Here is a 25833-nt window from a genome sequence, read left to right as displayed (position 1 = left end):
AAGAACACTGCAATTAATAAAGAAAGCTACATTCAATGAAACTAAAGTATCACCATAGTAACAACTGCGGCGTATTTCTCTGCTGCAGGTGTGAGCGAGGGTATTGATTTGAGCGCACATTGAGTGGTATCACATGTACAGTACTTAGTTTAAGCACAATGTATTGACCAGGAATAGATTAACATGCTGGACAACCTTCTGCTGTGCCGTGGAGACGGAGCTGCATGTGGTCAGCTTTAGAGGCCGATTAGAGCAGGAAGGTGGGATTAAAAAGCCCTCGCTGCTGATTATCAACACACACAGGCAGATGAAGCTCCAGGGAAACCCTTCATGGTGGGAGATGCAGGATCGGAAATGAGGCAAAGGGAGGAGGAGGAGGAGGAGGGGAGGAAATTTGGGATGTGTGAAAACAAACTCTACAATGCATAATTGTCATACATTGAGTCATTTCATGATGCTGACGCTTCAATGATGCTTTTATCCACCCACCTCATTGGATGGCGAGCTCCTGGAGGAGACGTGTTGAATGAAGATGCATTTTTATATTAACTATACCTAACACTATTATAATCTCTCTATATGTCCATGTGCTGCTATTAAATTGGATTGCATAAGGGATTCACTCATTCATTTCTCCTGTGCTTTTCGTTTTGTATACTCTGTATATTTTGAAAGTTACTATCAATATTTCGTCTTTTAGATGCGTTATTCTTTTCAGCCTTTGCCTGTTGTCTTGCAGGAGAACGGCGTGGAGTTCGAGGCCTGTTTGGTGGCGCAGTGCGACGCCCTCATCGACGCCCTGAACCGACGCAAGGCCCAGCTGCTGTCTCGAGTCAACAAAGAGCACGAACACAAACTGAAGGTGAGTGAGCATGAACAGACAAAGAAAAATATACCATCTCAAAATGTCAGGGATGGAAATTAAGCTTTTCAGAACTGTATGGGGTGGTGCGTTTGCTATCTGAAGGAAGGTAGTGTCAATATGGCTGTTTGTGCATTAAACATTTGGAAACTGGAGCTGGATTTTCAAATTTGATAAATATTATGCAACAGCAGCTTTGGCAAAAATAAATGCATCAATATTTGGGATGGATGAGGTATTTCAGACAACTGGTGGCTTCTTGATTGGTAAGAAAATCACATTAATACTGGCTCTACTGATCTGAACTGAAACCATTTGCTGCCTGTGAGGACGGAGATTAATCTAAATATTAATGGTATGTTTTAAAAATGGTAAGCTGTTTCTGCAACTCTCCAATTTAGAAGATTAACTCAATGCATGTTTAAGGTTTTAGCACCAGAACTGAAACTCGATTCCACATAAAGTGCCACATTTAGTCTTTACACTGTCTTCAACACCTTAAACGGGGGGATATAATGGAGAGATGGAGTCAACAGGAGGAGGAGGAGGAGGAGGGAGAGATACATTTGTGCTGTACACCATCCAATTTCACACTTGGACGCTCTGTAGAATCAAGGTTTCACACGTGTAGGTGGTTTGAGAAACACAGCCTGTGCATGGCTTCATGTGAGCACGCTCACACATTGACACGCTTTTTTTTCCATCTATGAAATATTAAGATGTGAAATATTGCATGGAAGGGCCTCATAAATCACTGACAAAAGAAAACATTTCATTTAAATCACATTTAGTTCCTTACAAGGAGGACCGGCCCCTTTTTCTTTGTGTTTTTGAGGTTTACGACTTGTCTTTTCAGAAGTTTTTTAACTGAATGTATCTTTTATTTTTCCTTTTAACATTTACAAACGGGACTGTAGCATTACAGCAAAAATGTAATATTTGGGTAATTGTGCTTGTCCCCTTTCTTGGCAAAGAGTTAGATAAGAAAACAAATACCTCGGTTATATCTTCCTGGAGACTGACACATAAACCCTGGTAAAAACTATTCGTATTTTGCAGCAATTAAACAACATATTACCATATTAGAGGTGGTAGTTGGCAGATTTACTAGAGCCATATCTGTTTCCAGTCTTCATGCTAAGATAAGCTAACTAGCTGCTGGCTGTAGCTTTATAAGTGGTGCACAGACATGAGAGTGGTGTCGATCATCAGCTTACTCTTAACAACAGAGAAAACAAATAGATGTATTTCCATAGACTGTATATAAGAAGTGGACGTATTCATCGTGACGTCACTAATTGGTTCATGGACTGCCATTTTGAAGCCATGAGTTCATTGATTTGGCCGTCGCCATCTTGGATTACGGTGGTCACCATGTTTTTTTGCTGCCAATGAACAGAAGTTACCATATTTGGAATGCAGAAGAGTGCCGTAAATACATAAAACATCCCAGCAATCCCGCCCTAAAGCATACTACGCTTTATGGTCTATTTTACTCTAAATGAACCATTACTGTCAGCCAACAGATCGGTGCCTCCGTGTGTCGTCCGCTGAATCTTAATGTCGCACATTTCTCCATGAAGGATCTGATATTCTTTTTAATGTGCTGCTCGCTCACCTGGGGACACGGCTTCCATCATAGGAGTTTCCCACAGGGTCAGTGATGCAAGAAACTCTCACTTTCACATGTTCTGTGCACCTGGAGGGCGGCATGGATCATTTGAGGTAGATATCAGCCGCAGTAAAACTGGAGAACATCACTGGAGGCATCGCTTGTTGCTCTAATTGGACGTGGCCAGTCGGCGGGATGCTTTCTGCTTCATTAGCATGTAGCTCAGTGGCAGAAGTCGTCTTGCATGCCGTAATTGAATGAGACACACTTCTGTCCCTCTGCACTCCTGATGTTAATGTAGCCCCTATCTGTATTTCCCACATGTAGCATCTCAGATATGATTTATTTACATATGAAAAGCAGATTGTTGCATGAAACAAAATGCCAGCTATGCATTTTATACGTGTCCAATTAAGAAACTAACGAAGTGCCCTGATTAATCCTGCTGATTCAGTCACACAAAGCTCTAATTATGTGAAGAAACCATTAAAACAAAATCAATTAATAACAATTTAAACTGCTGCAGCTGACTCTGCATCTCCTTCCTGCTGCTCTCTCCTCTGGTCCTGCACGCTGACACCAAAGCCCTGTCGCCATGGTGACCGGGACATGGTGAGCTTGTTGGTTTGAAGCTGTGGAGGCGAGACAAGTAGTCCTTAACAACGTGAGTCAGCTTCCCTTTTTGTCCGGCCCATCAGGAGGACTGACCCGTGTGTGTGTTTGGAGAGACGGCAGAGGAGGAAGGTGGTTTCATGGCAAGTTTGTCACACTGAGCGGTTACAAAACCTCCTTCACTCAAACGTCTGTACGGCGGTACCATGCGGTTTATAGCCAGGGCAAACCACCAAATACCTTAGAGGCCCTGATAATAAATCTCTTTTTATATAGGAACTTAACTTTATATATTTGGTAAAAAAACAAAAACATTTGACATGTTTTCAGTCTAAGTAACATATATATCAGCCTGAACATCCAGCTATATGTTATATGTGTGTAACAGTCGAATTTAAAGACATACTATATGTACTGAGGTCATGACCTCTCTGACCTCATTTGTAGCCCCGTTCATAGCTATTATTTGTTTTGCTATGTTAGCTATTTTCCAAAGTTTTTAGACTGATTTTCTTCCTTTCAAACAGCCGATTTTCTCACTTTATGTCAGTAAGATATGGAAATCAACTAACAAAGACATAACGCTTGTTTTATTAATAATTCATCACAGTGAACTTTTTACAGCTTTCTTTATCTTGTTAAAAGTTTGCCACAAAGAGCAACGACATTCAGCAGCATGTTTGAAACAGAAAAGCTTTGGATTTACAATCAAGCACATAATAATCACAATCAGTATGACTTTTCTCGCATTTTAAAGTTGCATTGTGCAGCAGACTCTGAACTCTGTTTTTTTTGTGGGGAGGTAATACACTTACTTATTAGCTTTCTTACCAAGCATTAGTTCAGAAGATGAGAAAACTCTGTTCATTTTTAAATTACAGCCAGGGGACGGTTAGCTTAGTTTAGCATCAAGACTAGGATCATAGGGAAACCGCTAGCTTCTAAGATTCACTTATTTACACGCTATATCTGATTTCTTTATTCTACAAAAATGGTTTTATATGGGGGATATGTGCCGGATTATTCCTTCCTCTTGTTTTTTGTGTAGATAATTCTTTAATCTGTTAGAACTTCAGAGATATATGAGTATAGGCAGATTTTGTTGCCTTTAGACAGACCCAGGCTAGCTGTCTTTATGCTAAGCTGTTTTTACTTGGAGAATGTATTAAATATGATCAAACCGAGCCTTTGCTGTCAGTCCCTTTCACTATACTTGATCTGGGAGTCAGCAGTGAACCGATGAGGAATTCTTCTGAGGTCTTATTAGACAAACACGAAGTGAATCAGAAACTAAGCGTCTTCTGCGTCTTCGTCCTCTGAACACCCAGCGCTGGTCGTTTCATGAGTACAGCTGCATTGAGGCTATTTTTATGTCAGCTGTAGTGATTTGCTGACCTCCCTGTTGACTCCTCGTCATCTGTGTTGCTCCAGGGGATCCCTGATTCCCGGATTCCTCCTCGTTCAAGCACTCAAACATGCGGAACGGTTTGGACTGTATAGAGATGAACACAGGAAATATAAAAATAAAACCACCGAAGGCAAATATCGAATGATTAACTCTCTCATGAAGAACTGTTTTTATGGCTGCAGAGGGATCTTCAGCAGAGAGGATGAGCATGAAATATTAAGAATGCTGCTGAATTCAGTATGAGTATTATTCATCAGTATTTATGCTTTTTATAAAGTACTTTTCGATGATCCACAGAACACTTTTTAAGGCTGCACCTACATCATTGATTAATAATTCATAATTTAGTCTTAGTAATGATTAACAGTGTCCATACAAGTTTTACTAGACTCCATGGGGACGTCTTTAACGTCTTCTTCTTTGTCTATACTATAACTATACAAAACTTTTCGTGTCATTTGTACTTGAAAATGACTGACAATAGTTGCTGATTATTTTCCAGTCTATTGACATTGATTAATCGTTTCAGCTCTAATCATTTTAGCCATTTGTTATCGAGCTAAAAATGCAAAACATTCTTTAGCTCAAGCTTCTACAATGTGAGAATTTTGCTGCTTGTCTTCGTTTTACATTATTGTAAATTGAATGTATTTGGGCTTTGGAGTGTTTGTCGGACTAAATACCAATTTTATGACATTTTACAGACTAAACAATTAAACAATTAAATGAACTAATAACTGACAGGGATTAAAATAAAAATAGCTTTTACATATCTGACATTTTGGAGGTGAAGCTCATCTTTCGGTTGCGTTTTCTGTGCATCCGTCTGAGTAAGAGACACATCAATGCTGAGCAGGAAGCGCTTCCATCCTCGCTGACAGTTGAGTGTTTGTGGAAGTGGCACTTGTCACTTTCTCTGACCGTCACTGCAGCGTGTAACATACAGGAAGCAAAGCAGGAAGGGATTTGAATCCCTTTGATCTCCTTCTTTCCTTTCGTCTTGTAACAGTTTGATTTAATGTTTCCCATCACAATCCCTCTTGTCTCCCTTTTTGTCTTCCTCCTCTCCTCTCTCTTACTATTCCCTCTTTCCTAAACCTCCTCTCATCCTCTCCTCTTGCCCTCCATCCATTTCCCTTCTCATTCTTCTCCTCACGTTCCTCTCCTCCTTTCACCACATGTCAGTTTCATTACATCACATCCTCCTCATGCACATAATGTCAAACTCTCATAGATTTTATGCCAGGCTGCTGGCTGACTGTACACCAGCCTGTGCTGCTGCTGCTGTAAAGGGACAGGTTAGGTCAGGTGACTGCAGCCTCGCTATCTCACAAGGCCAAATGTGCCGCAGTGGCCTAATAATTGCAACAGAAACAGATAGAAGTAGGTAATTTATTTCACAAAGAGGCAGCAGGGCCTGCTGACTCACAGTACAATATGTAGCAGCTGATGAGATACTGGATATTATTGGCCCCTTTATGAAATATCCTGCCACGTTTGGTTGTTGTCGGTGCCGCTGCACGAGTTTCATTAACTCTTTTAGATTTTACGACCCACAACTGTACTGTTTTGGTTCAGTCTCCCCAGCAGGCAACTGTTTTCAACACAAAAAGCACTAAAAACCCTCTGTACACTACCTGATCAGCATCTAGACTAGCTGTTGTACATAGTGGAGCATTTAGCAGCTAAAGACAAAGATATTTCCCTCAGGAGTTGGTGGAAACCAAAAACTAAGCCAAAAAAAAGATTAAATATCGGACTTACATTCATCAGTTGGCCAGAAACAAGACTCCAAATGAAAGATTATATTGCTCTGTTTTGCTAAAAAGTTTGCCTTTTGTTGTGTCCACTGCCCCCAAGTGGCCCAAAAAATGAACGGTTACTGTATGTTTTAAATAGAAAAACTACCATTTAAGAATCGATTGTCATGTTTAAGCAGCTCCTTTTATAACAAAGAATAGTTACATGTTTTAACAAGTAAGAGTACTCTTCTCACCTGAGGCCTTGGATGAAGAAATGTAAGAAAAACCTGCTGTTCCAAACATGACTAATATGTGTAAAGTAAAGTATGTTTTCAGCGCCCTGAGCACCAGTTTGCATTTATTTGCCACCTCGTTGTTTGGGATTGTTTTAGCATCGCTGTGACTCTGTGTGAGTATGTGTTTTAATCACCATACTATGAAAGCAAATGATGTCATGAGAGGACAAGGTTTGTTTCCGCCCGTGAGCTTCTTTCATCTCTGCTGCTGCTGCAGAGACTGTGTTCCACTTCCCTCTACCACTGTCCTGCACTGACCCCTCTCTCTCCCCCTTTAATTCATTACTCCCACATCTCTTCCCTCTCAGGATGCTCAGCTTCCTCCCACCTCAAGCTGCTGCTGTCCCTTCGTTTTGTGTTTAACTCAGGTGAATGAATCTTCCTTACACTGATTTATCCGCTGATCAGCCTGCAGAGCCGGGTTGCCGCTTGCAGCTTTTTTATATCTAATTCCAAAGTTGAATAACAGCAGATTTCAGGAAAAGATGACTGGAATGCTGAGAGAAAGCTGCTCAGTAGGCAGTGAGTGTCGAAGGATGGACCAGGGAGAAGGACAAGATTTGATAAAAGTCGTCTGCAAAATCCCTCCACGCGTATTGTCCTCTATGAATTAAGAGATTGTGATTCCAGCTGCGTGTGGAGCAGCGACAGCGAGTCCTGATTGTTAAACAGGCAGCGACAGCAGCGAGAAACTCTTCCTGGAGGCCTGCCAGGACACTGCAGGGGTGGGGATGTTCCAGGCGTGACACAGCAGGGAGGGTTTGGCCCCCATCCAGAGAAATATAGACCCAATCATCAGAGCTCCAGTGAGATTTCCTCCACTCACTGTATGAGGAAGAGGGGTTAAACACGGTCCTCCTCTGATTGATTACGGCACTAAAAGGGGGAATAATTTGAAATGATTAGCTGTGTCTCTGTAAATATTAATTTACGTTAATGTATTCTTTTTGAAGTTAATATTTAATCCTCTTGAAGTCCCATCAGACCTGCAATTTGTTTTAGTTGGTCTCAACAAATTGAGAAGTTGCACTTATATGTTCGGTTCATATCAGTTTACGCTGTCTTACTGTGAATTGACTGAAGCTTTTCAAGTATTCAGTCATTTTTGCAGCCTTTTACTGCAGAGTGAAGGTTTAAGACACATATCCAGAGTCTGTAACTTCAGTTAAACATGATTAAATTAGTTGAAGATAAATGTACCTTCCCTGGTGTTTGCAGCAGATGAGATAATAGAGGAGATGAGAAGGTCTATAGTGGTTCAGAAGAGGTCAATTCAAATTGTTTTTTCAGCTGCTGAACAAACCAAACTGGGAACAAAAGTTTTGAATTCTCTGAGGTTTGAATGACGCACGTCAAACACGCTGCGGTGCCCTCAACCATAAACTGAACAAAACAAAGTGATTATCACACCTCATTACAAACTCACGCTGTGCAGCCAAACAAGGTCATTTGAAATGAAAGTAAACTGGATGTTTAGCGGTTAAAACACGCATCACGCTGTGTTAGTGACACCGGTAGCCTAAAGATGATGCTGCCATTTTGGCCACAATCAATGTTATATTTGAGGAAGAGTGATACAACAATATATAGCAGGATTTTGCTGAATGTTGAGATAGATGTCGTTTTTGTATTTGTGGTTGATTTGGACGTTCAATATGCAGGACTGCTTTATGTGTATTTGGTTAAAGGGATTTTTTGTCAGATGTAATTAAAGAACTGTGATTTGTCATGTTTTTATTTCAGTATATCAGCCAAAAAACTGCATTCACATCGATTTTTCTGATTACATTTCCAGAAAAATGAGACATGATAATATATATAGCTACTGTCTTATAAAAAGTATATACTGTATTTTATCTACATTGCCCACCCATACTTCTTTGATGTAAAAACTTGCTATATGTGTCTTACAGTAATGCTACATACAGTATAGTGAATAATCTATTACTGTGTGAAAGTCTTCACTGTTTGTTGAGTGTCTGTGCTGCAACACTTGCATACTGATGCTGTGACTGCAGTCATCAGTAAATCATCTTCATGTACTGTCGGTCTGCAGAAAGGATTTTCCTCTCCATTCAGCCTCAGAGCCCCTCAGATAGCAACAGTGAAGTTTCTGTTACCTAGCAACCCTCGGTCCAGCACCTCCGTTTATTTCACACTGTTGCGAGGAGGCTCTGTGGACATCAGTAGTGTCAGCTGTGTTGGGGGGGGAATCTCCCAAATCTGTCAAATATCCAATCAAATCAATAGAATATCTTGGTTTATGTGAGATAAAGAGGGATTCTCGTGTTGATTTAAAACTGCTCCTCATCATTCAGATCACGTTATAGGAAGATGAATTATGAATACGGGGGAGGGCTGCAGTAAAAAAGCGTTTAAAGGACTCATTTCTCTGCGTTTTCGGAGGCAAAAAATCTACAACTGAGCGCAGAGAATTCAAAAAACTTCATCATGTTTTTAGTGCGTAGCTGCTCAGAAAGAGAGAAAGATATTTGAGAGCAGCCTCCTCTCATCTCTGATGCAGCCGGTGATGCTTCCGGCCGTTTATACGTGTGAAAACAAAATGTCACTTTCCTCCCGTTAGCGTCAATAACAGGTCGCCGATGTCCCCTACGGCCTCCTCTTCCTCTTCCTCCCTCAATCTGTGTGCGAGTCTCAGGAGGGGAGAAATTACTCGATCAATCAGTTTGACAATCCTGCTGCTAATCTCATTATTGGTATTCCTGCTGCTCGCCTCATCCAGCTCCTCATCTTCGGACTTGTTTAATCTGTGTTCTCCTTCCATCCTTCCTCTTTTCTTTTTTTTGTTCTGTCGTCACAATTGTTTTCTTTTTGAGCTCTCTCTTTATCCATCTTTCTTCTCCTCTTCTCTCTTTTGTCTCTCTTCCTTCCTCATTTATCAACATTTCTGCCATCTTCTGCATATTTACTCCCCTGGAATATCTCCACATCTCCAATCTTTCCTCTTTTTTTTCTGTCCTATTTATACTCCACAGCTCTCGCACACTTTATTAAACCCTCTCTGAGCATTTTATTCATGTCCCACTCGAGAGTAATTACATGAAAAAGGGTGATTATTAACATATGATTATCTTCCGTCTATGCTTGTTGTTCTTGTATTATACTTGCAAAACTTGATTTTCCTCGTGGGTGTTTTCTTCTTTTTTCCTCCATAATCCTCTCATCTTTTTTTTTTATTTCAACCCTTTTTTTCCCCAGGTGGTTCGGGATCAGATCTCCCACTGTACGGTGAAGCTGCGTCAGACCACGGGGCTGATGGAGTACTGTCTGGAGGTCATCAAGGAGAATGACCCCAGTGGCTTCCTGCAGGTACGATGCATAACAAGTCTCTATTTCTGCTAGAAGCTACAGCCTAAGCTTTTTTATTTCCCAATTTAAATGAATAAACTTCAGCAGAATTAAATTTAGAGAATTAGATTAGAATTAGATTTATAACCTTTTTTGGTTCGTGACCCCTTAAAACGAAGTCATGTTACCTTACGACCCCTTATTACTGGTTGCATTTTGTTGTAAACTGAACTAAGTGGACCCAATGTGGACATCTGCATGAAGCCCAATCATTTCTGACCCATCAAACATTACACATAGCAAGTGCACCAACTTTGCTTGCTCAAGTTTCATTCCACACTTCAGTCCTACTGGTAGCATATGCACCTCTAGCTGGTTCGCCAAGAAGAAGGAGATAACAAAAAATGGATGTTTGTTCTGAAGAGAGACCATGTGAGGAGATCCATGGTAACCCTAACCCCACATTTAAAGGAATACAAAGACGTTGAACTCCTGGCAAACAACTCTGTGGTGCATTGCAATACCAACTGGAATGGAAAAAGTGCATGCGTTGAATGCCAGACCAACTGTAGTATAAATGGAACCATGTTTATGTCTGTGCGACCATTACAAATACGCAGCTGTCCGTGGAACGTGGAAAATGTGTCTGAAGCTTAAGAACCGAAGAGTGGATCAAATCAGTCCAGTACTTTTAATCCACATACATTTTCAATTTGGGCATTCAAAAATTAAAAATGATCTTGTAATATCTTAACAAAAGATTAACGCTTGGCTGAGGTGGAAAAGCTGCTGTATCAATAAAAACAAAATATGTCGAAGTACAATGGAGACAAGCAATCATTCGCATTTTCTTTTGACGATTTTCTTGAAATTCAGTTAACATTTGAAATATATTTGGATGGAGACCTGGCTACTGAATTGACTTTAAAATGCAGCTGTTTGTTATCTATTATGTTTATTATATTTGGTTTTTAAAGCACTGATTGGTTGAGGGCCAAAACACAAGTCTGATCTGCTGCTCCATTATGACCCATCCAGACCTCTCAGATCGTCTTCAAAACCAAACAGGGGGAAGCATCATTCAGTTTTTATGCATCAGATATCTGGAACAAACTCACAGAAAACCTGATGTGAAGTAAATGTAACGTGATCTATTTTGAATGTTGCGCTTTCGAAGCTGCAATTTTCACCTATTTTGCTACTTGTAGTGATAAGTCTAGTGACATTTCTCTAGGGAGGAAAACGTAAGTTAGAAAAAGAGAAATCCCGCCTAGAAACTGGTAAATTGCTATTTGGGAATTTGACTCACTTTAGATTAAAATGACTTTACTTCAAAGTGAAAAATAAGAACAACCAAATCTGAACTGATAGATGACGTAGAGTTACAGTTTGTTTGCTGACAGAAGATGTTTTCACTGCCTAGGATGGGCAATTTCACCTTATTAAAATCAAACTTACTTGATATCAGTAGTTTTCTGGCTTCCATGTTCAGTTTTTGTGATTGACAGTATCACATTATATCAATGCATGTGCTTGATAGTAGCATGAGTGGCGAGAACTTTTAGAGTGTAATTTAAATTATTTACCAAGTCTTTTTTAGCTTGGCCCCCAATTTTTTTTTACCTATTTTAGTAAAATATTAATAGTGGAAATACAAATTTGGTGTTTATGTCAGTAACATTTATTTTAAACAAGGTTTCCCAATAATATCATAATCATATCCTTGGAGGTTTCCTGGAAAAAGGCACTTTATTTGAAAAAACAGCTCCTTTTTTATTATTACAAGATATTATTCTTTATATATGTTGAATTGTTTGCTTGCAGATATCTTCATATCTTCTTTTACATCATTGCATCTTCAGCTAATCTGCTTTTATTTCCCTGTTAAAGTTTTCTGGTTCCCGGTACAGTTTTTTGTTATTGATAAGTAACAGTTAATTCATTCTTTTCTTCGCAGATCTCCGACGCTTTGATCCGAAGGGTCCACATGACAGAGGGCCAGTGGGGGAAGGGAACCCTCACCCCCAGGATGACCAGCGACTTCGACCTCACTCTGGACAGCGGACCCCTCCTGCAGACGATCCACCAGCTGGACTTTGTCCAGATGAAAGGTAAAAGAGAGATAAGGAGTACAGACACCTGAGGGATTTATACCAGAGTGGGCTGCAGGAGAGCTACTTTTTTTAAACTCAAAGAGTAAAGTTCAAGCCTTCATGAGAGCTGATGTCTTCTCTACTGAAGACAGTAAATCTTTACCAGCCTGTGAGGGAAATATTTTTTGATCAGACCGATTTCTGTTCTGATAATTCACTATAATATACCGGCAGTGTTTGCAGTTCTGAATTGTTGGTTCATAGTAAAGTATTTTTAAACACATTGTTGTATACCTAATCAAAATGTATTGTGAACACTAATGTTTTTTTTGTAAAAAAAGAAGTTCTCATATATCAGTCGTGTTAGTTTGCATAAGTGATTTAGAGACCGCTTGTTTTGCATATGACCTCTTAATCTTTTCAAATTATTTAATGAGTAAATGTGAAAATATATTCAGAAGCAGTTTGAGTTGGGGAATTTGTTAGATGTGTACTTTTACATTTGTGTTTCTGTTTGTTACCTGATAACCAGTATGGTATCTCTAACACACTATCTGTGTTTGCTAAAATATTATGTAAAATACTCAGAAAGTCCAAGACGTTGGTGGGTTTATATTTGTGATTCGGAAGCTTTTGATTCTGGATTCATATATTCATAATTGAATTTATAAATGATAAATATTAAACAGATCTCGGTGCACTGCAGAGTAGAATCTGTTTGTGAGCGGCCGTCCTTTCATATCTCACTGAGGCTGTAATCTTGTCTGGGTTTCTCCCCTCCTCAGTCCCAGCTGCTCCCATGCTCCAGCTGGAGGAATGCTGCACCCAGAACAACAGCGCCACGTTGTCATGGAAACAGCCGCCGCTCTCCACCATCGCCGTGGAGGGATACATCCTGGAGCTGGACGATGGAAACATGGGGCCGTTCAGGGTAGGTTCCCCCCTCTGCAGGTACTCTTTATGTCTCCACCAGTTTGGATTTATCTGTCGACTTTATTAGACCACAAACTTGTTACTTGTGAAAGCTCAACAGAAAGGGGGGGGGTTGTTGGATTTACATTTAGATTACAAGACACAGAGTGAAAAACAGAACCAGTTAGAGTAATAATTCACCTTTACAGAACAACGCCCGCCTCTTTCTCAACAAAGACGCCTTCATTTGGTGCCGGGGAGGACACCAGCTCAGCCAGTGGAATGTGAAAGCAACGCTCTGTCGCTGAGGTTTGCTCTCTCGTACCGCACAGCTCTGAGTGATATGAGAGCAGGTCATGTGACACACTGTAGCGGGGCATTGAATGACACAACGCCAGGAGAAAATGGTCCGTAATGCAGCTGCCAGATGGGATGATCCCACAGGAAGTGTGATCTGGGATCAAAGCCGTATTCATTCCCTCTCTGAGGTTCACCGTGTAATCCATCCAGCTAAGACCCTCCCGAGTTCTCTATACATTGAGGCCGCTGCTTTGTTATGATGGCAACTTAAACCCCCTGAACAATACCTTCAGTACAATGGCAGAGGATATCTGTGTCCGACCTCTAAACCTGCTCCTCCATACAGTACAGAAGGCCTGTTGTCTCTTTTAACAATCAATCCGGAAGATCTTTCCACTTTCTTAAAGTGATGTTAAACGCCCTGCAAAGCAGTTAAGATTATCTCAGAAAAAGAGAGTGAAAAGAAGGCAAAAACTGCTTTTGGTTTAAAGGGTTATTAGATCCCTGAAACACACAAAAATATTTCAACCTCAGCCTTTTCCTAAACTGTTGCCGTCTTCTCAAAGCTCCTAAACATGTCCATCAGATTCATGTAAACAGCTGGTTACACATAATTAAAGTGGTTGATTTCATTTAAATGCTCAATATGCACACACACAAACACTCATCCAACATTAGTTACCAGATCCTTTCACTTAAAAATGACAAAACTTGAGATAATTATCTAAATATCTGTCTTTTTGGTTCATGGTGTACCCAGTTCTGTTTGAATATCCATCTTATTTACTTCTAAACTTAATACAACTGTTAATAAATGTCACACTTTAGTGCTTTGTGAGGAGCCTGAAATGGGACTACAGATGCTAGATGCTAACTCTCTTCCAGCAGCTGTTCTTAGAGGCATCCTGTGTTTTAATTTAGAAAAATCAGCCATTGACCTTCAGCCTCTCGTCTCTGAAGCCAGCTGTCTGTTTGTGTGAGCCTTCATCCATCTGTCTCAATCACAACTGTTGCATAAGAGGGTGATCGTTTACATCCAATCTGCCAACAAATCACCAACTGCATCACTATATGCTGATTGTGCACAATCAATTCCAGCTTGTCAATAGTACAGCATGTACCAGGATGGCCGAGTGGTTAAGGCGTTGGACTTAAGATCCAATGGACAATAGTCCTCGTGGGTTCGAACCCCACTCCTGGTAGAATGTGAGTGTTTTAATCCAATAATGAGTTGTGGAAAATGAACATTAGTGACTTCGGAAGTACTTACAACTGTCATGCAAATATTGTGTTGACAGATAGAAGTATCCACTGGCATTATGAAGGTGTATGTAGCTAAAAACATTGAATGGTTGTCCACCAATTGTAGGATTCTCCTGTCAGCATTTTCACGGCAAGATACAAAACTTGTAATTGCTCTTAAAGACTGTCTTTACTGTGAAAGAGGATTATGTTTTCCTGAAGAACAGTTGAATGTTAGTGTGTGAATGGATGAATGTTGGCATATACTGTAAAGCTATTTGAGCAATAAAAAGACTAGAACGGCGCTATATAAACAAGTTCAATTTAGTTTGGAGACATTTGACTTTAACAGTTTTAACAGAAATATGTGTAGAGAATCTAGGAGCCGATATTGGAATTCAACATATGTGTTGTTGTGTGTTTCATTCATCCAGCTCTTCAACTTAAATCATTGTATCTCATACCTTTATCCAGAGCTGCATTTTGCCAAACAACTATTTACTTTTCCAAATTGCGAGGGAAGTTTTCTATTTCTCCTCTGACTCAGTGAGGCTCGCCAACGCAGCGCCACACTGGGCTTGGCGAGTTGTGTGTCCCTGTGTCTATTTATACTCCTACGTGGGCTGCATCGCCCACGCTCGGTTGTACAAACTCTCACTCTGGCCTATTACACTCACCGACACAAATCCAAAAGGGACGCTGCTTCAGAGGCTGAAAAAAAAGAAAAAAAAGAAGCAGGACCCTCTGTGTCATAATTACGCACTTGATGTGTCCGTCAGTTTAACAGGAAGCTCTGTGTGTCTTTACAGGAAGTGTACGTGGGGTCGGAGACCATCTGCACAGTGGACGGGCTCCACTTCAACAGCACATACAAGTCCAGAGTGAAGGCCTTTAATGCCAGTGGAGTGGGCCAGTACAGCAAGACTCTGATCATGCAGACCTCTGAGAGTACGTGAAGCATCATCTCCTCCTCACTTTTGCTACTAATGTGACTGTATGTCTTTAAGGAAAACACACTCTCAAAACAGAATTCATTCATTTATTCCTCTGATCTTGGATCGTTCAGTCAGTATTTGGAATACAAATTGTCAGTTTCCACAAAGTTGGAATCCAGAAAGAGCTGAAACTCAAGTCTGTGTCGCCATGACAATAGATGCATTAGTGCTTCTTTAATGGCAGTAGTGCTGTTATTAATCAAGAAAACTTTATCGACTGTAATTATCTACGACAGCTGACATTATAGTTTGTCCACCAGAGAGCGCTGACACGTTTATCTTTGCACTGTTAAATATCACGCTTACTATTTATCTTAGTCACAATTCTTTGAAATAACAAATCTAAGGAATCTGTATTCAGATGAAAAAAACAAATGTGACTTAATATACATCTCTACTGCCAACTCTAAAATCTGTTTGTCACTCGTTACTTTTCAGCACTTTTGCTTCTCCAAATGCCTGCCACATGTTTGCAGATTAGATTCACCAACTGACTGCTAATTGTGCGCAATCAATTCCAGCATTGCAAGGTCATAAAGTGAACCAGGATGGCCGAGTGGTTAAGGCGTTGGACTTAAGATCCAATGGACAATAGTCCTCGTGGGTTCAAACCCCACTCCTGGTAGAATGTGCGTGTTTAAATCTAGACATGAGCTGTGGGAAATTATCAATAGTTTGATGAACAATTACTCTAGTTCTATATAATGGTATTATAAAAGACAAATGTTAATTAATATACATCAATTCTAAAATCAGTTTGTTATTTTTCAACACTTTTGCTTCTTCAAATGCCTGCCACATGTTTGCTACTGTATCCATGTGTTTCTTAAGTAGTTTTTTTGTTTTGTTTTTGCATGATCAGATCTTCAAAATGTTTCTTGGTTACAGTTCTATCACGATGAATCCAATCTGACTGACCATGATGTTGTGTTCTAGCAAACAGCTGGCAGGTATTTAATCACAGGTCTGATAACGGTTAATAACGTAGTTTTGTAGTTATTGTCACTTCTTAAGATCACAGACTTGAGACGCAGTTCAGTTTCCTTCTTTTGGGATCGAAGCGTTCATTAAAAGCAATAAATCTTGACTGAGCTCATAAAGATCTTAAGAATAATAAATAGTTGCTGCCAGACTAAAGCCTTGCATCTTCAGAAAGACAACTGCTTAAAAATCTAAAGGAAAGGAAAACTTACTTGCGTCCCTTCTGTTGCAATTTCTTATTTCAGATTAAAAAAAAATCTATTTGAGGTTTTAATTATGTGTTTTCAAAAGGATTTTCAATGACATCAAACCACCTCATTCTCTTTTATCTCTTATATAACACAAAAATAATAACACTAAAAGCCTTTCCAAAATGCCAGTTGCAAGGTTTTACCCCAAAAGCAGCAGCAGGATGTGAATTCTGTCTGACGATGTTTTTGAGCTTTTAAACCAGGTACGTCCGGCAGCAGCTGCTTTAATGTATAATCCACTCATGTGCTCGCTGTTTCCCATTTAGTTAAATGCTGCTCTGCACACAGGGACGCTTGTCATCCATCAGTCGACTCTAAAAGGCCCAGACAGCTTCCATACCTGCCAGACAGAGCACTCAACAGCTGTTTGGGGGTTCTGCACAAAGTGATCTTACCACTCAGTGTTTTTTTTGCAGAGATCTGACATCCTTCACCCAGACCGGACTGTGCTTTGAATTTTTATTTCCTGCAGCGGAAGTTCCTCCAACATCTGTGTTTCCATGCTTGTTAGTTTTAAGTCTAACCTGATTTGTTTCTAGGAATTCTTTGCTTTTGTTTTTTTAAGGATCTCTTCTGTGTTTTTTTGGGCCGTTGAGTTGAACCAGCTTTCCTGATCAAACCTGCTTTTTTACCCTCCATCCCTCCCCAACCCGCTCTACACTGTCTGCTCCACTGCTTCGCTACGCTCTCCTCCTCTTTTCTTTCTCCCCTCTTCCTCCTCCCCCTTCATTTCACATTTCAGCTGGACTCCCCCATGTGATATTCAGTCTATAGGCACAGGTATGGGCGACTGTTTCCACTCTAACCCCCGCTCGTTGCCATTTCCTGTGTCATCAGTTCAGTGCTTCACTCTCAAGGTGGGCAGTTTGCTGCTCTGTGGGCTGCACTTATTAAACGTCCAATACAGGCTTCTAATGAATGTCTTTGTTTTATTTCCTTTGGGAAATAAAGCAATGTAATGAAACGTTACTGCACGTAGCGTCACCAGTGAATGATGGTGGAAAAGCAAGTCCTGTGGAGCCCATATATATATATATATATATATATATATATATATATATATATATAGAGCACAAACCTCTCATCTGTTAGACTCTCATGTTTCTCTGTATAGAGTATAGAGCCTTTAAAACCCTCTGAGTCAAACAGTTTGCAAAGATATTAGCATTTGATTTAGCCGGCTTGCAGTGGGATGTGTTTAAAGAGCTTACAGAAAGTTAAAGGGTCAGCTCACCCAAATTACAAAAAACATGCAATTAACATGAAGGGAACTTTGTTTGTGGTGCATAAATCAAAGCAGTATTAAATGTTATTTCTTTTAATTGCCACTCGGGGGCAGCGCACCATTGACATATTGTCATCCTATAAAGTTTAAGTGGCAAAACAATTATCACTTTCAGTGGACATAGAACAGGGTCATCTGGCAAGGAAAATCTCCCCTTTGACAGGAAGAATTTGAGTTTCCAGTTTATTTCTTTGATTTACCCTTCTTCTTTTTTTTTCGATGTCAGGCCGCTTTAAATTTAAAATCCTGTCCCAGCCAAGACTGAGGCATACAAGTTTAACATAAAATCACAAATAAAAGACTTTTAAACAAAACAGCCAAAAGTTAAAAACAACATGAAATTTCTTATAAAAGACACAAGTAACAGACTTAAAACAAACTGAATCTGTCAATAACAGGATATGTGCATTCAGTGTTTAAATAGTCCTTAATCCTGTTTTGAAAATTGGGCATGCTTTTAAAATAATCAAGTTTAAAGTGACTATTGCAGGTTAATGCAGGTCCATTATAATTAACCACCTCACTCAAGAGGATTTTAAGATGCAGCTGAAAGCTCCACAAACAGCTAGTTTGGATTTTGAGTTAAGATTATTTATATTTTCTGAAAATATCTACTTTCAAGGTTTTTTCACAATGTTTTTCTTATTGTATTTTGGGTGATCAGAGTCTTTAGGATCATAGAGAAACTAAGAAATGATTAAAAGATGTATTTTAGAGTCAATTTATTAACAGTTGACTTATTATCCAGATGTCATAAAACCCACACAAATGGGGATCCAAGCCGGTGAAAACAAACGCTAATTATCATTTGCAGACTGTCTGATACAGGTTTGATTTTATAATAAAGATTATAAGATTTTAGGAATAAGTTATAAATTAAGTTATAGAATATGATGCTAAGAATGATTAATCATAATAGTTTTTCTTCTCATCTCCTTTCATCTAGTCTTTCCTCCTTTCATGAAGTTACAGTGTAACCTCACCTCATCTGACCTCCAGCCTCTAGATCCATGTCACCTTCATAAAGTCATGACCAACATGTTGCAGTTAGTGATGTCACTGATGACATGTGTAACTCTTCCCGTGTGTGTGTGTGTGTGTGTGTGTGAACAGTCGCGTGGTTCACCTTTGACCCGGCCTCGGCTCACCAGGACATCGTCCTCTCCAACGACAACCTGACGGTGTCCTGCAACAGCTACGACGACAGGGTGGTCATGGGAAACTCCGCCTTCTCCCGCGGCGTTCACTACTGGGAGATGACCGTCGATCGCTATGACAACCACCCGGACCCGGCCTTCGGGATCGCCCGGGGCGACGTGCTGAAGGACGTGATGCTGGGGAAGGACGACAAGGCCTGGGCAATGTACGTGGACAACAACCGCTCTTGGTTCATGCACAACAACTCACACACCAACAGGTGAGGAGTCAGAGTGATGTGTGTGCGTGTCCACGACTAATGCAGAGTTCAGAAGCATACAGGTGTTTGGAAATGTCACAGGGATGGAATAATTATTCAGATCCTTTATTAAACTTAAAAGAACCAATACAACACTTTAGGAATACTCCTAAATACACAAATCAAAGTCCTGCATTCAATTAAATAATTAAATGAATGTAAATTGATTTGTGTTTGTGACCTTTATTAAAGACCCTTAGATGCAGCTGAAAGCTCCAGAAACACCTACTGAGTTTAAACTTTAAGTTTTTTTTTTCAAATGATTAGTTCCAATAAACTCTGACGCACATGTTTTCATTTTTTGTTTTGGGTAAACTGATCCAAACTAAGAACTTATTCAAAGAGTATTAATAAAAACACAACTAGTAAAAGAACCAATAGGCTACAACAATTAAATTAGCATTTTACTGTTGTAGCTATTTTATATAGAGTTCATTAGTTTTGTCCAGCGGCTCCCAACCTATGGGTCGGGCTAGAAAAAAGAAAAAACAAAGTTGTGCTCCATAAATTTCCATATATGTTTTAATGTAATATCTTAAACTGAAAAGTAACTAGTACCTCAAGATATCAAATAAATGTGGTGAAGCTAAAAGTAACATTTTTGTCTCCTAAAAGTAGTGAAGTTGAAGTACAAAGAAGCCAAAAATCATGATACTCAAGTAAAGTACAAGTAGCTCAAAATTGTACCAAAGTACAGAATTTTGAGTAAATGTATTTAAAAAGGGAGGACAAATATTCTGCAGGATGTTACTTAAGAAACACCAGATTATCCATCATATCTCCAGTTGGTTTCTCTCTGTTGGTCGTGCAGGACGGACGGCGGCATCGGTAAAGGAGCTACAATAGGAATTCTACTGGACTTCACACGCGGGATCCTCATCTTCCTCATCAATGACGAGCAGCAGGGTCCAGTAGCTTTTGAAGCCTTGGAGGGCGTTTATTACCCCGCTATCAGCCTCAACAGAAATGTCCAGGTACAGAATCATATTGTAATATACTGTATATATATTTGAAATGTGGCTACACCTTTAATTTATACTGATTCCATTTCTGAATTGGAAGACTGAGAAATGAATTCCTTAACATACAGATTTATCCTTTTGTGGTCCCTCAAGTAGCTTTATAAAGAATAGTTTGCTTTTAAAGATTGATACCACTCTCATGTCTGTGTTTGTGGAGTTGAAATACTGTACGGGGAGCCAGCCAAATATTTCAGGTCCCAGCCAAGAGAGGATCCTGCATAATACAGCAAATTGTATTTTTTACACTTTGGTTTTTGTAGAAATGAAACACATTTTTCTTCATTCCTACGGGTGCAGTTTCATAGCTGTCCCTGTCTCTCCGTCCCTGAGCAGTGCTGCAGGCCAAAACACAGGTTTTTTTACTTGTAGATCAACAAAATATCAAATGAGTACAGTTATTATTCATTAAAAACTGCTTTTTCCGAGTTATACAAATATGGGCTCAGAAGATTAAACCTTGAAAGAGGAAGCTTCAAAGGCTCAATAACAGTTAGTAGCTTTGACTTTCTTATTGCTCTCAGCCAGTTTTTCTCATATTTAATGCTGTCTCTAGGTGATGAAAGCAAAGCGCCTCCAGGACAAAACATTTCACTCACTGGGGAAATAGTTCAACAGCTCCACCTGCAGGCAGAACAATAAAGCTAACCTCTTTACCATGATTTATTAACCCATATGTATGTTAATGTGTTTTTTCCCCCCAGATCACACTGCACACTGGTTTACCCATCCCTGATTTCTACACCACTGGGGAGGCAGATCCCACTGATTCTGTGTGCTAAAGACTCACACACCTGGGTGGGGAAAACCTCTCCAGGATTTCCCAGGGTTCATCCTGCCAGTCAATAACTATGATCCAACCCTCCCCCCCCCCTCCTCCCCCCCACCTCCCCTTGGCCCCCTGACCCACAGACCCCCTGACTCTCTGCAGGAGGCCCCATCCAGTGCTGAGCCATGCCTTTATCATGCCTAAACCTTTGACACTTGGATCATCCGACGTGTTACGGAGAAGGTGAAATCCTGCTAGGAAATAATCTCAAACTCATGGATTTAGAATTAAGTGAAATATCTGCTTAAATCTATAGTTTGACATTTTGGGAAAATACAGTTATTTACTTTCTTCCTGAGAATTTGATGAGAAGATTGACATTCTTCTTGTGTTTTTGAGATAGATGTGAAGCAACAAGTCAGTTAGCTTAGTTTAGCACAAAGACTGGAATTGGGAGGAAACAGCAAGCATGGCTATGTCAGAAGTTTTAAAATATGTCTACCAGCTCATTTATAAAACCATTATATCTCATTTGTTTAATCTGTACATTGAGGGCACAACAAAATAGTCACACAACAGCCTATAAAACCACAGCGTCTTATTTTTACATTTAGATTTTAGACAAACAAGATATAATGTGTTAATGCGTGAGCTTTAGAGGTGCTGGAAGTTGGATTGTATAACTTTTGGAGAGAGCCAGGCTAGCTGTTTCCACCTGTTTCTACTCATTAAGCTAAGCTAAGCTAAGCTAACTGCCTGCTAGCTATAGCTTCATATTGAGCATACAGCCATAACTCCTTGCAATAAAGAAAAATAAGCGGAATTCCAAACATATTTAACTATTCCTTTAAAGGAAGGAGTTTGTTTTGTGAATGAGTTGAATTAGAGAAAGTAGTTTTCCAACATACAGCTGAGTACATGTTATTATTCATTCTTTTTTTTTTTTTTTTTTTTTACAAAATATCCTGTATGTTTCTTTTCCGGCCATCAACAATGAACATATTCACACATTTAAACAACCAGAGGGACAATGAGAGGTCGTCTCCTGCGTGTTTGTGCGAATGCGTGTGAGGTGGAGGTGGATGGGTGGATGGGTGGAGACTGGTCAGCAGCTGCAATGATCCCTGGACGAGAGCAATAGTCTGTCGTATCCTCATCCGTCAACATGAGACGCTTTTTCTTAGTGGCTTAGCTCGTGTGATCCTTCTGTATTGTCTGTAAAAAAAAAGAAACATGCAGCCTTTCTCTGCATAGCAGCTCTAAAGACAGGCGGGGTTGGATTTTTGGGTGTAATGTATCATAAAAACGGGCGATTCTGTGCGTTGAAGTGTGTTGTAAATGGTTTAAAGATGATGACTGAGAAGCTCTTTGAATAAGGTGCTACAGCAGCTTCGCTTCATTCTGGCTTTTTTTACTGTAGGTGACTGAATCCTGGTAGTTTTGTAATATTGTTATTGAAATGATCTATTGCAAAGAGGTGTATAGCTAAATAAGTTATTGATGTTCAGAGCTTTTTTCAATGAGAATTCATCATTGCTCCTTTATTTGATGTATAGTTATTACAGAGGGAAAGAAACTGAATCTTTTTTTGGTCGCTTTAAAAAATGTATTTTGGAGTTTGTTCTCAGACCAGTTTATGTCCCGCTAAAGCAACAGGAAAGGTGATGATGTACTGGGATGTTGCTGTGGCGTCACATTTGGGCAACAGCTTCCTCAACAGGCAACAACTTAGCCATGCAAGCATCTCTGTGAAGCTGAACTTTGGCACAGCAGTGCTTTGAGCTAAATGCTAACATGATGATGTTTAGCAAGTAAAATGTTTACCATGTTCACCATTTTATTTTAGCGAGTTAGCATGTTAACATATATCAATTTGCATTTTACACAAAGCACAGTTGTGGTTGGTGGGAGTGTCTTTAGTTTTGCAGGTATTGGATCATAAATCAAAGTATTGAAAGTAAATTATATTTATCCCTAAAGTTATTACAACACAACCTGCGGGGGACATGAATGTGTGTACTAAATGTCACGGAAATCCAACCAACAGTTGTTGAGACATTTCACTCAAAACCACAAATGTGAGCTTCATGGTGGCACAAGAAAAATAGTCAGGTATCACCAAAGTCATAAGGATTCTTCCTCTGGGGACCACGAACGTCAGTCAGTACAACATGTTTTAGCTGATCCAACAAGTAGTTGTTGAGATATTTCTCAGGATAAGTGACAACTTCGACCTGCTGGTGGCTCTAGAAGAAAAGTCAGGGGATGAGGAAAAGTCTGTAGGATTTATCCTCTGGGAAAAATGATTATCACTATAAATAGTATGTCAATATGTTAAATAGTTGTCACTAAAAACCAAAAATGTTTAAGTTGTGGTGGCGCTAGAGAAAAAAAATCTGAGTACCCCTAAAGTCATTACGAAACATCCTCTGGGCACCATGAATGTCAGCCAAAATACTAAGCAATCTGTCCAGAAGTTGTTGCACGGCTAAAAAAGTAGCTGAAGTCAAATTGTTGAGAGGCCAGGTTGAGGGAACTGTTGCCCTTAAAGTTGCCTATAAACTTTCCCCAGTGCATTGTCTCCGTGGGAAGTACCGTACATGTTTAGCATACACATAAGGTGCTATCCTGTGTTTGAGCTTCATGGGTGTGCCTTCTCCTCTCTTCAGTACCAACAAGAGTTATAAAAACTTTGCTACAAACTAGATTCATTGCTTCAGCAGAGTCGACTGTAACATCTGTGATGCCTGACTTCACCTGCTGCTACGTATTTTTTTCTAACAGCAAAAAGGGCAAATTCAACAATAACCATGTTTGTTATGGATATAATAACCACAGTGTCAAGATTACAGTCAGGTGTCTTTCTTAACTTTATAAAAAAGTGATTTTTATTTTCTCTTCCCCAGGATTAATATTGATTGTAAATAATCTAATAGTGATATATGGCTGATAAAATGGCTGCACATAGTAAACTATATCATTTTTCAGAATGATTTGTGCATGTGTGCTGACAGGGATAAACCAAAATACTTCAGTGTTCAGCAAGTTGCACGGCCTTTGCCGCAAGGCTGGATTCAAGCTTTGATTTATGCAACATTTAATTGGTGGTTTTTCAAGGCAAGCCTTTTGTCCGGCCGTAATTATAATAATAAACTACAAAAGCAGCCCGCTCAGCAGAAGGTCACTGAGCTCTGCCTCGTACGGAGACAAGTGCAGCCATTATCACAGCATTACACAACCTCAGATTTCAGGACGAATAATCAAAATGACTCTAATTCAGCCAAACAGTTCATTAAAGGGATTGTCCACATGTCCAGTAGATGACACACACACAAGTCTGTTACTTTTCAACACAAATTGTCTTCTCTAAGTGGTCATATCTTTTGATAAATAACATAAATTTGTGTTTCTTTACTGGACAAATGAGGGTGATGATGTTAAAAAGTGTGTGATTGTAACATTTATTATTTCTAAACCAGCCAAATACACTTTATAGATATTAAACTTAGACCTGGGGATGATTTAAAGTCCATCAAACAGCCTCGTCAAACTTTTATGGATTAATCAAAACTTACACACAGTCGCTGGGCGACACTGGGTGTTATATATCCAAATGTACATACATAAATGTGTGTGTGTGGGTGTGAGTGTGTGTGTTACCTGCATTATAACCTCATTTAACTCCAAAGTGATTATTTTTGTTCTGTTTGATCCGAGCTGGAATGTCATCACTCGCCAATATTATTTACAAAGATGCTTAAATATGTCTATGGAGAATTTTATGAATATGAAATGAACATTGTTATAACTATGATTTTAGCACAGTATGATTATTATGATTGTTATGATTATATGTCTACCATTACCATATTACTGCTATTATTATGATGAACTGAAGTGTAATATGAGCCTCTGTGTTTTTTTTTGTATGTGTGAATATTCAATAAATAGGTGTCAACAAGGTCCTATTTGTCTGTCTGATTGTATTTTACCGTCAGTGAATCAAAGTATATTTAATGTGGATTTTCAATTGAAACCCCTTCCACACACAGGTGATCCCCATTTTATCTAATTATGGGGATTTACTTTACCTGTGATGATATCTATCTATCTATCTATCTATCTATCTATCTATCTATCTATCTATCTATCTATCTATCTATCTATCTATCTATCTATCTATATCTATCTACCTAACTATCTCTATCTATCTATCTATCTATCTATCTATCTATCTATCTATCTATCTATCTACCTAACTATCTATCTATCTATCTATCTATCTATCTATCTATCTATCTATCTATCTATCTATCTCCATCTATCTATCTATCTATCTATCTATCTATCTATCTATCTATCTATCTATCTATCTATCTATCTGTTCATATTTAAAAATATGGGCAAAGAAAACATTTTTATTTTGACAATAACATTGTTTTTTTTTGTTCTAATACAACTGTTTTTGATTGAACTTGTAATAAAATATGACTCATACGTATGAAAAATAAAGATTTGTTTCTCACTTTACCTGCAGAAAACTGTCATTCCTTCTTATCAGTAGTCTCTCTGTGCACCTCTTCCTGCTGCTCAGCATGGGCAGGCCTGTGGAAACACCCTCCCCCTGCACTCACCAATGAAAAGCAGCAAAAGGAGGAGACTTCTGCATGAAAGTCTTCCACCATCTTA

The 25833-nt window shown here is 39.4% G+C and overlaps 1 protein-coding gene and 2 non-coding genes across 9 annotated transcripts in view; all 3 read left to right on the top strand.

Moving 5' to 3' along the window:
- trim9 (tripartite motif containing 9) overlaps positions 1 to 21157 on the top strand; it is a 36445-nt gene extending 15288 nt beyond the window's left edge. The window contains exons 3-11 of one of the 7 annotated variants that reach the window (XM_054613982.1): positions 740 to 862; positions 9752 to 9862; positions 11799 to 11952; positions 12720 to 12865; positions 15198 to 15340; positions 17358 to 17395; positions 19014 to 19317; positions 20168 to 20330; positions 21080 to 21157. In XM_054613982.1, coding sequence (XP_054469957.1) covers positions 740 to 862; positions 9752 to 9862; positions 11799 to 11952; positions 12720 to 12865; positions 15198 to 15340; positions 17358 to 17395; positions 19014 to 19317; positions 20168 to 20330; positions 21080 to 21157 — 1260 coding nt within the window. Of the gene's footprint in view, positions 1 to 739; positions 863 to 9751; positions 9863 to 11798; positions 11971 to 12719; positions 12866 to 15197; positions 15341 to 17357; positions 17396 to 19013; positions 19318 to 20167; positions 20331 to 21079 lie in introns of all 7 variants that reach the window. The other 6 variants (XM_054613985.1, XM_054613986.1, XM_054613984.1 and 3 more) reach the window with 6 other exon arrangements.
- trnal-uaa (transfer RNA leucine (anticodon UAA)) lies at positions 14266 to 14348 on the top strand. Its single transcript has one exon. It is a non-coding gene; the product is annotated as a tRNA-Leu (tRNA).
- Positions 15926 to 16008, top strand: trnal-uaa (transfer RNA leucine (anticodon UAA)). The gene has a single exon. It is a non-coding gene; the product is annotated as a tRNA-Leu (tRNA).
- Positions 21158 to 25833: the final 4676 nt, after the last annotated feature.

This window comes from Anoplopoma fimbria, chromosome 15 (assembly GCF_027596085.1).
Source record: "Anoplopoma fimbria isolate UVic2021 breed Golden Eagle Sablefish chromosome 15, Afim_UVic_2022, whole genome shotgun sequence".
NCBI classification, from domain to species: domain Eukaryota; kingdom Metazoa; phylum Chordata; class Actinopteri; order Perciformes; family Anoplopomatidae; genus Anoplopoma; species Anoplopoma fimbria.
Note: the sequence above shows the minus strand (reverse complement) of the source record. Positions and strands in the feature narration are given on the sequence as shown.